The sequence below is a fragment of the Aedes aegypti genome, chromosome 1 (genome assembly GCF_002204515.2).
Source record: "Aedes aegypti strain LVP_AGWG chromosome 1, AaegL5.0 Primary Assembly, whole genome shotgun sequence".
NCBI classification, from domain to species: Eukaryota; Metazoa; Arthropoda; class Insecta; order Diptera; family Culicidae; genus Aedes; species Aedes aegypti.
In genome coordinates this window covers 81,898,525-81,911,086 of record NC_035107.1, presented here as the reverse complement: position 1 = coordinate 81,911,086, position 12,562 = coordinate 81,898,525, and the positions used below count along the sequence as shown (strand labels likewise).

General features: G+C 36.6%; 1 protein-coding gene across 9 annotated transcripts in view; it reads left to right on the top strand.

The window, feature by feature from the left end:
- The window catches only part of LOC5570456 (neuroglian), a 166,154-nt gene that overhangs the window by 69,528 nt on the left and 84,064 nt on the right, over positions 1-12,562 (top strand). For all 9 annotated transcript variants that reach the window (XR_002499664.1, XR_002499662.1, XR_002499660.1 and 6 more), the window contains exon 4: positions 9,561-9,687. Coding sequence is in view for 6 of the 9 variants with exons in the window: in XM_021841109.1 (XP_021696801.1) it covers positions 9,561-9,687 (127 nt within the window). In the remaining 3 variants the exon portion in view is untranslated. The remainder of the gene's footprint in view (positions 1-9,560; positions 9,688-12,562) is intronic.

The window sequence follows — 12,562 nt, the reverse complement described above, 5'->3', positions numbered from 1 at the left end:
TGACCCCGGCCCATGAGCTGATGGGTTCGATACGTGGGGTCTCAGGTGTGTGTGTGTGTGTGTGGGCATCTATGTTCAGGCATAGTGACAGAAATGGGCGAAAGTAAAACTGCGACTGATGCTGAAGGATGTCGGCTAGCAAGAAAATAAAATAAGAAGTAGAACAATCATGACACAGAGTTTGAAGTGTGTTAGTATACTTTTCTGCCAGCGTGGCGCTAGTGTGATGTCTTCGACGAAACGGAGAAGTGGAGTATATTGAGATTAACAGTATTTGGATAAACCGTACATAATTTGTTTGAAAATTACATAATAAGAGTAATGCTGTGGATTTTTGTCTCGAAATGAAAAGTTTATGGTAGATGTTTAAAAAATACTTCAACATTCATAATATCGAACCATTCAAAAGATGTTTCTAGTGATGTCAAGAAGAGAAAAATATATGTATATTGAAATGTATAAAACAGGCATAATACCGACATTTGTAATGTCGAATCATACAAAGTTTGTTTGAATATTACATACAAGTTACGCTCTGCCTAGGGCTGAAAATCTCATAAATAAAGATAATAATAATAATAATAATAAGTTACGCTCTCATGAAAAAAATGTGTTATCATAAACTTGAAACGAGCTCACCAGTTGGTAATCCATCCACGACAGATCACGAATATCTTTTCGCACTCACACAACTTGAAACGCGAAACTTCTCGGCGCCCCGAAAACGAACCGTCTTTCTTGGGCTTTCCGAAGTTGTTCAGAAGCCTAATGGCGTTCAATAAGTGATATTTTCAATGCGCAATTTTACCGCTACTTGACGCTAGGGTGTATGTAAAACGGGCATATTCTAGCTGGCTTTAGCCCATGATTCTGGCCACCTAGAAAGTTCGCGTCTTCGACAAAGTTGTTCAGAAGCTTTGAAGTAATTTGAGGTAGCACTATTTAGTAAATAATTGCCACTACATTGCGCTAGTGTGCATGTAATTTTTGTCATTCTCTAACAAGCTTCCTAGGGTTTTAGGATCATGAGTAGAGTCTGTTGGAATAAGACCAAATTCACATGTATACTAGCATCAAGATCAAGTAGCGGCACAATGGCTAACCAAACAGTGATGCTTCGAATCGCTTTTAAGTTTCTGAACAAGTTTGCTGACGACACGAACCTCCTATGTGGTCAGGGTCATGAGGTAGAGTCTGCTAGAAATGACCAAATTAACATTCACACGTAGCGGCAAAATTGCTAATTAAACAATGTTGCCAGAGACGAATAGAAACATAATTGGGGTTTTCTAGGCTGAATCGTCTGAAACTTTGCAATAAGAACAGGGTGTCCATACATCCGGGAAATCCGGGAAAAGCGGGAAAAACACGGGAATTCCATTTGGCCGGGAAAAATACGGGAAATTGTAGAACACACCGGGAAAAACATTTATTCCGTGGACAAAACTGAAAAATATTGACACAAGATATACAAATGTTTGACAACTCAAACTTCGCAATATGAATAACTTTTTGTAAGATGCTAAAGGAATAGTTAACGATTTCTAGTATTCCTAACATACAAAATCGTTGGTTCCTTGGAGATATTTTTGGCATTTTTTTCTAGCAATTGATATCGATTTCTTGTGAAATGTTTTAAAGATTTCTTGCGGCAAGATATTGAGCAAATTTAAAGGAGATCTTATGAAATATTATTGATATAAAAAAAATCTTAAGGGGCACTTGAGGATTCCCGACAAGCTTCTATGCTTGATAGATTTCTATTAAGACTCATGGCAAATTCTTGATGAGATCACTTCAGTAATCATAACGGGAATCTAGGCGATAATTGACCAGACATTTGAAAGTGCTTGGTGAAGAGCTAATCTAAAACGATTTTCGGTCTTTTTTTTTTGGGAGATCTAGGTGGTTTACTGCTAAACGCCTTGGCCGTTTAAAAAAAAAAAGACAATTTACACCGTCTTCAGCACATAGCACATATTGGCTGCACAGACTGAACGATCACTAACATTAGGCAACGGAAAACATGAAACACCCAGTAGCATAGCGATGAATTTTAAATTTGACGAAAAGTTTTCACCGACTGGAGCGGGAATCGAACCCACACCCCGTGGCACAATACGCCTAGACGACTGACGCCGCTAACCGCAAGGCCACGAAGCTCACATTTTATTATTATTATTATTTTTCTGTATGGTTGATTTTTGGAGATTCTTATTCTTGATAACCGCTTGGTTAGGTATACTTGGGTAGATGGATTGCTTGAAAGATGCTGTTATGATTTTTTGTCATTTTTTGATAAGCTTTATAGAGGAACAACGATTTACTGTTCTTCCTTCATAAAAGCTCATTTGATATGAGCGGTTTATCGTCATCGATTCTCTTTTTTGTTCATAACTTCGCCAAAATAAATCTTTTATATTTCAATATGAACAAAGAAACTAGATAAAGTGATTATTTCTCTTACAGAACAAAAACATGTTACTAAAAGAAAATCAGTTTTCTGCAATAATACAAACAGAGCAATGATGAAGGAAGAAAAATCGATGAATGCAGATAAGCCCTTATTGAAATTCTATGTCGAAATGTTCTTACGGCGAGATATCGTTTCAGCTACTTCCTTACTTCCTTGGATCAAATGAGAATTTCACTAAATTATGAATTTTCTACGGTTATGGGTTCTGGATATAACGTATAATTTGTAAAGCCTTCCTAGGAAAGATTGGATTGGCTATTGATCTTTTCTCTCTTGTAGAACTATAGTCAACATTTAGATATTCTCCCGACTGAAAATAAATACTGGAATGTTATTTTCACCAAACCAATTACTGTTTTTCACCGGATCCAATAACACAGCGCAACAAAAATGACATTTTTGCGTGTCTCAAGGATCAAATCATGTGTCTCTAGTAGATTTGGAGTTGCTGATTCTGATGCCGTTCTCAGAAATTTCCCAGCACGTCACAATTTTTAGCTACAGGTCGCCAAAGTTGCATAAAACATTGGTTTTATTGATGTTTACCTAAAATTTGAAGTATATTTTATCAAACTTTTTTGTGATCTCATCCACCAAGCATGCAGAAGAGGACTTAAACTTAGACATATTTTGGTTGAAATTTCACTATTAAATTTAGATTAAACCGATCTTTTTCAACATATTTGCAGTCTCCATACAAAATTCTTCGTTTCTCTTATATGGCAAAATACAATACTTTTCCAAACCATGAAAAAATAACTTTTCCGCTTCAACAATATTATAAACTTTGATGATAAGTATTGTTATACACATAAAGTTTGAATTCTGTGGCAAATTAAGCAAATAAATTGCCTTACAAGCTGGCAAACTTGCATGCAAGTTGGCTGAAATAGTCATTTTTGCATTTTCAACAACCAATATCTCAAAAACTAGACGTGCTACGATATTTCTGTAAACGGCAATGGATTCAGCAACCTTTAATTAAGTAAATAGAGGTATTTTGATGCTGGAGACAAAAACGTGTTCCGCAGTGTAATTTGTAGTGATTACTTACCAATAATTTGAATTGATTTATCTAAAAAAAATCGACGACTCAGTCTAAAAATAATTTAGGCCATAGTTCTTAGTTGTTTAGTGTTGATCTATTGTATTTTCCAATAAATCTTTAACGCATGTCTCTCCGAAAATCTTTCGGAATTTAAACCAATAATCTATAGTGTGGGTTCCTTTGAAATAATTCCTAAATGACTTAGAACAAGCTCTTCAAATTTGAACATTTGGTATGAAAACAAAATAAAAAAGTTGCATATGCTTCGCTTAATTCTGTACTACTCAGCATCCTAAAGCAAACAGTTGTGGAATTTACAAAGCTACCAGTGATTAGATTTCAATACCTATTGAATCCTCTACTTAATCTTATATGTAACTGCAATGGTATTGCTAATATTTTCGAATATTTGAAAATCTATATGTAAAAAAATGGAATGATGTTCTAATGCGATCAAAAAGTATAAAGATTTTTACCGGCCAAAAAAATCCTTTGAATTTGAAAACGAAATATTTTGAATGTCAAATCGAATATCAGCTCTTCCTGACAAAAGTAAAAATTGGTGGAAAGTTTCAAGTTGAAGGATCTTGAGTCCGGTTTGGAAATTTTAGGCATCCGGGAAAAATCCGGGAATTGGAAAACTGATTTTGAATGGACACCCTGTAAGAAGCACTTCAATATGACGTATATTGTGGCCAAATATGAGCTCAATGGCTTTCCAGAAACCCCACTGCTGAAGTGGATCAAAAGTGCCAAGAATAAAATCCGGCTCCCTAGTCGGGTTTGAATTCGGTATCCCTTTTAGTACTGCATTTGACCCTTGGCACTGCAAATGGTACCGTAAAATGGAGTGAAGTTGATCACTTTCGAGCGATTCTGTTCTGTAACTCCTAGTAGAATGCATGTATTATTATCCAAATATTTTAAAAACATGTACTGTTTGGATATCTATCAAATTATACAAATGAAATTTCGACGAAATGTTCACTTAATAACAAAATCATTTATTTTAAATCAAATAGTGAAGTTTTTGATTCCGGGGTGAAGTTGATCAATTATTGCGATAAGTTTCCTAAAATAAAGAGATATGCTATTCACTAAATTTTAGATCAATGAATCTGGATCAATCCTCAAAAAGCTTACAACTTAATGATATATCGGTCAATTTTTAATTTGAATGTTGGAAATTACAGAACACACCACATTAAACGCCTAAAGGTATGTAATTTTCTTTGAAATTAGCAACTCGCGCACAAAAAAGTACAGTTTTTACTCAGAAAATGATTGTTTATCCACAATGCAAATTCAAAATTGGATTTACAGAATATATCTGCAATGTAAGATACAGTTCTCGCATAACTTCTGATCTCGCCCTAAAAGCCATTGGTAACCATGTGTGTAGCTCGTTGTTTCTGAGCATTTGAATGGATTTTCATGTTGTTTAACAACACTATGTGGAAGAAAGGATCATTATCTACCTGCCCGTGATGTTGGTTTGGATGCTTATTCTTTCATTTGCTCAGAAACAACGAGCTACACACGTGGCTTTTAGGGCGTTATCTCAGAGTATCTTCTTCTTCTTCTTTCTGGCGTTACGTCCCAACTGGGACAAAGCCTGCTTCTCAGCTTAGTGTTCTTATGAGCACTTCCACAGTTATTAACTGAGAGCTTTCTTTGCCGATTGACCATTTTTGCATGTGTATATCGTGTGGCAGGTACGAAGATACTTCTATGCCCTGGGAATCGAGAAAATTTCCTTTACGAAAAGATCCTCGACCAGTGGGATTCGAACCCACGACCCTCAGCATGGTCATGCTGAATAGCTGCGCGTTTACCGCTACGGCTATCTGGGCCCATCTGGGCTATCAGAGTATGCGAGAGTTTATTTAAATGTAGTATTTATATAGCCTTGAAAATAGTCGATTTTTTTGGAGAAGAACCCTTCAACAGTTTATCAAACATTCCGTACAAAATCTGTTTTCCCATGGTATAATTATCTTGAATGTCAAACCGAACTTAGGAACATCAAGGGCAGCCATCAGGTTATACGACGTCACAAAAATTGTGCTAATTGAAACCGAATCATAGATCACTTGACAGTTTATACATGTAGGTACGTGAATGATCAATATCTTCCCACTGATCAACTACACCCCGAATTACGGTACCCAAGTTTGACAGATCGCAGTACACTTTTCACGGCATCCTAGATTTTGCTCTATTACCTTACTAGTTTACCCAGCGTGGCCACTATGGGCGGTTTCCATATAGACTGGCGGCCAAAAATATTTTTTCCATCTCATGTCGTATTTATGAGTTTTATGATACAAGTTTGATGTTTTATTTTCAAAATCAAGTTTTCGAGACTAATTTTTGAATAGGGTCTATAGCGCAATATTAAACTTTGTTACTTATAATGCATATAAGCCATTTATGCGATTAACGTTGTGCAAACCATTAAAAATATTAAAACTTACATAGAAATGATGATTTGAATGATTTAGCGAAATTCAGTTATTTTCTGAATTAGTTTTTAGCTGTTTTCAATAGAAAATGGTTAAAATATTGGAAAAATTCAAAAAGCCCTAAATTAAAAAAGTGCAAATTTGTGCAGCTAAATTCTTCACGATCCTTTAGTTTACATCTCAAGTACCCTTGGAACTGAATTTAAGCCTGGGACAACTTGGGACAAAAAAGTACTCGATGTGTTAACTAGAAGCTTATTCGATTTTTTAACCGCTTCATAAAAAAACATAATAAAGACCACTATTTTGAACCTTTTTTTATTTTTTTTATTGTTTCTAGGAAGCCTTTTTTTAAGCTTTCAAATGGTGTAAAAACATTTTACGTAAGTGTTATAGAAAAAGAATTATATTCATTTGAGTAAACCATAGTTTTTGTTAATAAAAACAAGTTTTTCTCCATAGGCTCAACTTTGGCACCTCATATCTGAGTGTACAATGCAAATCATGCCCTAATATTTTGGGGATTTCTTAGCAGACATGTTTACAATGAAATGGCGAACAAGAATTGAAATTTGGGGCACATCACTTTTTTGATTATTGGCCACCTGATAAGCCATAGTGGTGGCTAGCCACGTTCCAACAAAAAATTAAAGCGGAAAGCTATGCATAATATTTCAAAGATTGATAATGTCTATTGCAGTTGAACAAAATGACAACATTGTCAAAAAAAAATTTCTGTCAATAGCTGGAAAGTAATGTACGAATAATAAGCAGAGAAGCAGACTAGAGATGTAATGTCAGAAGTAGAGAATAACGGTTAACATGACCGGTCATCGACACGCATGATACTAAGGACCGCAAAAATCGCCTAAATGTATGCTCTGGCCATACTCCATCTAGCACGTGACCTCCATGCTGTTGTAATGTTCTATTATGTAATAATTATAGCCTTAATTGCTGTTGTAGTGTTTTTGTGTAGTGAAAAATTTCAAATGTTTCAGAAGATTCTATGGATTAGAGAGTAGAATATTACTGAAAATTCTCGAAGATTCTGCTGAATAGATGTATCGAAATCGCAGTTATAATGAAGGGACGAATCGAATATCGAATGGAAATATCGAGTCATGGAACACGAATGCTATGGAGAGCTGTTTTACCTTAACATTTTGTTATTAGTATCCATCCATGAATCACTTCGAGTCATGTAGGTTTCACTGTAAATTAAAAAAAAAATCAAATATTTGGCTCACATCCATCTCATATATGTTTATCCTGCTTTTGCATATGTTGAATTTGTTTTTTAACCTCAGTTGAAAATGGCGAAACCCATTCTGAATCACATTTTCAACGTCAACCCGATTTTTGTTCAACCGAACTACAATTATCAAGCAAATTTTAGTTCGATCGAACGTGATTTTTTTACGTTTTAATTACCGACCATGTTCCTAAATACGAAAACTACAATGATGGATAATTTGAGAATATTCTAAGAATCGGTAAGCACAATGTTCGACAAAACTAATATTCTGTCAAATAGTTGTTGTAGTGCTTCACAATCTGCAATTGTAATGTTCAAATTCAAATTGATTGATGTAGCACTCTTGAATTGCTGTTGTAGCGCTCAATGAAACATTTCGAAGCGCTACTAGCAGACAGACAACTCTGATATTTTATATTTATGATGAACCATACAATTTTAGGCATCTGTAAGCAACTTAGCGGATTTTATTTCGTCTTTGGTGCTGCCTCAAACAACTTCTTCTGAACAACTTTGCTGAAGACGGGAACTTTCTAGGTGGCCAGGATCATAATTGGTTGTTTGTGTATTTACGACACTTTACACCCAGGCCAGGATCATGAGTTATAGTCTGCTAGAATGTGACCAAACATTCACGCACCCTTGCGTTGCGTAGCGGATTCTAATCGGAACGAAAAAATCGATTTTCGGAACATCGATTCAAAATCGCCCATCGCTAATCCTAAGTACTCTTCCAAAAAATCCCTGAAGGTCTTCAAAGGATGTATACAGAAATTCCTGCATGAGTTCTCGAAAAAAATTAAGGGATTATCCGAGGTTCTTAAGGGTTTCATAAGAAAACTCAATAGGATATAACTAAGGATTTCGTTTGGTTTTTTTTTAATTATTTATTCCATCAATTTGTCTAGAATGCAATCGAGTTCAGGTTTTCGCGTCGCCGGAGTGATATTCTGCTTTTGTGAAATGAGCTACAGCTGCTCAACCAAGCATGGATAATCAATTCGGTGACCTGGTTTCATACAATTATTTTAAATGTAAAATATATTATGAAACGTATTTTTATAATGACAACTGTAGGAATGTTACTTAAATGAATTGATTTCACAAAATATTTTCAGTTCGTCACTGTAAGTGTCGACATAGACTTTTGTACATTAACATTAAAAACCCCATATCTTTCCTTATGCCTGATTTTTATCATTATAAAAAAAACTAGTGGTCCCGGCATACTTCGTCTTGCCATCAAGTAGGGTATTGGAAAATGCTATGGAACGTCCCAAATAAAGTGGCAGTTCCGGTCAATTTCGTTTTTTTTCCGACTTTCCCGGTGAATGTCATGTGAATTTTATCATACAAACACGTCGGAACCCTTGAAGAACAGAACGCGGAAATAATAATTCAAATCAGTTCACTCGTGCGTAAGCCATTTCGTTACATACAAACACCATTCCATTTTTATTTATATAGATAACCTGGAGATGACTTTGTTTGACGATTTGAATCCAAACTACTCCAGTATTGTTTGTGCTGAGTTGCCGCCCAAGAATTGATTTGAAACTTCATTACTCCTTGGGAGATTTTGAACTGATGTTTAAAAAATCGATGTTTTTCTTCCTATTTATCGATTTACGAAATCGATGTTCGATGTACTGAAAAATCTAGAAAATTGATTTTCTTTATTCGTTTTTTTGACTCGATTCAACATAGTGAAAATTCATTAGTATTTTATTGAATTGATCAAACGTAGATTAAGTAATCTCGTGGTATTCGATGGACTAATTTGATTTTTAAGCACTTCGAAACTGTGATGCGATGCAGCCATTACGCTTCGGCGGATTTCTAGTTCCGATCTTAATTCTCGACAGTTATCCGCTAACAGCCGGGTCATGACATTTAAACCATTTATTTTAGATTATTTTAGTTAAACCATAAAAAAAAACTTTTGTTTCACTCTACTCTTGTGAAACATGCTAATTTGAAAGGCCTTCATCTAGCCTTTCCGCAATCAAAGTTCCCAGAGTTAAATCGATTGAACTCTGTTCAAATCATCCAACTTCGTAGCTTACCAAGGACAACTACTAATATCTGCACCGAGCCTTAATTTACCTAAGGAAACATCTGCATTGGTGCGCAGTCATCAATCACAGCACTATCGGATTCCTGACGCAAGCAAAATTTCAATTACCCAATGTTCACACCACCTCCCAACCTGCCACTCTTGTGATGTGATGTCGGACCGGCTTCCGATTTTATGCCCCGCAACAAAACTAATGCAATTCTCGTTTGCTTGCTTGTTTCTTCCCCTCTTTGCAGTCCACTCACCGCCTCGCATCATCAAACAGCCGCCAACGGATGAGATGCTGTTCCAGGTGGCGCAGCCAGGTGAAAACGACAAACCCTTCGTCATCGAGTGCGAAGCGGAAGGTGAACCGTCTCCCAAGTAAGTACCTCTGCCTTTAAATCCTAATAAGAATCTTTGAGAGTAGTTCGATAAAGATAAACCGCAAGTGCTGGTGTCGAGACCGATGATAATTGGATCTTGATTCCTTGGGTTGCCTGCAGTGGCAGACGTAGAAGGACTCCTCAAATTATGGCAGGACCACCGCACATAGGAGTAATTTTAGACAATCCTGGCCAAAATTATTTTCAGTCCGTATTGGTCTTCTTACGTTTACTTTTAAAGTGTATCATAATCGGTTTTGAGAAAATTCATCACAGAAAAACAGTAATTTCAGACATATAATGAGAAAAGATCAAACAATCATTAAAATATCACGTTTCTGAAATTTTGTCACAGTTTTTATTGACGTATTCTCAATGCATGTGGTGTACTATTAGCTATGTTTATAGAATATAGCAGAATAGAGAGTTTTTCAAATTTGAAATTATGGTCATGGCTTTTGCTCTAGTTACTCCAGTTACACCTATCCACCGGTCGGTTGGTGTGGGTGTCAATTGAATTGGGATCTCAGAGGCTTTTCACGGATGATGGGATCTCACGGGCAGCAACATGATCGAAATTTAATTTAATTAAAATGGGATTGCAACCCGCAAACGACGCCGCCGCTGTTGTTGATCTTGTTAAGATGAGGCTGGAGCAACACCCAGCTCTATAGCGATAATGGCGACGTTGTTTAGGATTTTACGCATTCTGCAATACGGTTCCTGCCGCACGGTGGAGGAATAGCATACATTCAGGGGTTGGTAGGTTTTATGAGGGATTATGAATTGTTCAAACAGTGGTTAACAGCATCGGTCCAACGTGGTGGTGGGAGGTCTCCTGGGAGTTTTGCAATTTTATAAAAGGGGCGATGATATGGGGGAGAATTTCAATGAGATACTTGCGGTTTCAGAAATATCATAACATGCAAATCAACTCTTAACGGTCTTGTTCCCAGAGCTTCCCCTTCTGTGGTGAAATACATGGAAATCGATTTAAATTCGATTTCGTTCGATTGCAGCAACCTCAGTAAGGAAAAACTAATTTTAAAAACAGTTTGTTCAAATCCCTGTTGGTACCCTGTGATTCTAGTAGAAGAGAAGTACACATTTCTATCATCGTCATCATCGTTGTCATGATGATGAGGAGCATGAGAGGCACCGATCGACTGCGGCTTGCTATACAGTCACTCCACAGTTATGAATCAAGTAAGGGTCACTTTCTAAAAGAAAGTGTGATTAAAAATCATGGTGACACTTTGCAATACCGAACTACCTGCCAAAGGAAAGAAAAGTATATAAAATCTCATTGTAATTACCTGTAAAATTGTGTGATTGCAATCCTGATAGTCTAGAAATTACAAGTTTGTTCCAACAAAGATCCATATTTGTGGCTTACCCATAACTGTGGGTCGACTGTAAATCGATTTACGCTATCTGTCTGACTGAGTCTGGCCGGCTGTCTCCCCGTCGAACACAAAAGTGCCTGTAGTGGCCGGCAGCGGCAAAACAATCGAAATGGAAATGGAAAAAGGCATGAAAAAAGTTGAAATTGCTGTAGACCAACTGTCTGGATGCATTTTTTTCGGTGGTTGGACAACGTGGTTGGGAATTGGATTCAGTTGGTTTGCTGCGGCACAGGCAGATTTTCACCCATCATCATCGCCTCTAGTAATGCATTAATCGCCAGAAAAGGATTGTGGCATCAATCTTCCTTTGACTATGGAAAGTTGTTCTCATCCTCTCCCATTTCTAGAGTTAGGTCCCAACTGAGTTATTAACTGAAGAGCTTCTTTTGTCAATTGACTTTTATTATTTGTATATTATGGGTCCCGGCAAATTTCGTCTTATCATCCAATAGGCTATTGAAAAATATCTTGGAACGTCTCATACAAAATGACGATTTCGTTCCCTCTCGTTTTTTCCGACTTTCCCGGCGAATATTCTGAACTTTTTATACACACAAATACGTCAAAACACTTCAGAACCGTACCTATGGAATAATTTTCAAAATCCGTTAGCAAATTCGTGACATACAAACACCTTTCCATTTTTGTGTATATAGATAATTTTCAACGATTATTTATATATTAGTCTTATGTGAAGCTACAAAAATTTATGTATTAATTTCACTATCTTATAACTGTTTGATTTCAGTACTCTCCCATTCTTTCTTTGGAAATCCGAACGTCACATTTGAAAAACTATTTTTCATTATTTCCGCTTCTGTCTTCATCCGGATCCACAGTGAGTGTTAGGCTAGACAGGGTTGCTATTTAACCCTTTTCCCTCCGTTTCTCGTGGCCTGTAGACTGTCAGAGAAAAATAGTTTTCCTACGGAGCCGGTCGCCATCGATCTAGTCGACAAGACCCGTTGGGCTTACTTGTGGTGCCAAGTGGTGGATGGATGATGTGCACTAGCGAATACATGAATGACTAATATCTACTTCCATCCATGGCGACGACCGACACGACAGCCAGTGTTGAATCACTATAAATTTCAATCATTGTTTTGAAATCTGTTGGTTTGTTGGACATGTGTTGTAATATGCATTTGAAACACGTTCGATCTGGTTTTAGATAGAGTGGCTAAACTTTCTCCGAGTAATGTGAACTATTTTGATAGGCAAAAAAAATCTGTACGCTTTCAGAAGCCTATTATTTTGTTGGATATTTCAATTTGGCGTGTATAGAGAGAAGCAATCTAATTGGACGATGACTAGAAGCTCCGCCATGTTTTGTCCGGTTTAAAATTGGTACAAACTGGCATTTTTTTTCTCATTTTTCAGAATAATATGCCATCTGAAAACATATGATAAATGTATGAACCAAAACAAGGGTTGAATTCTGAGAAAAATGGAAGTAGCTCTCACTTG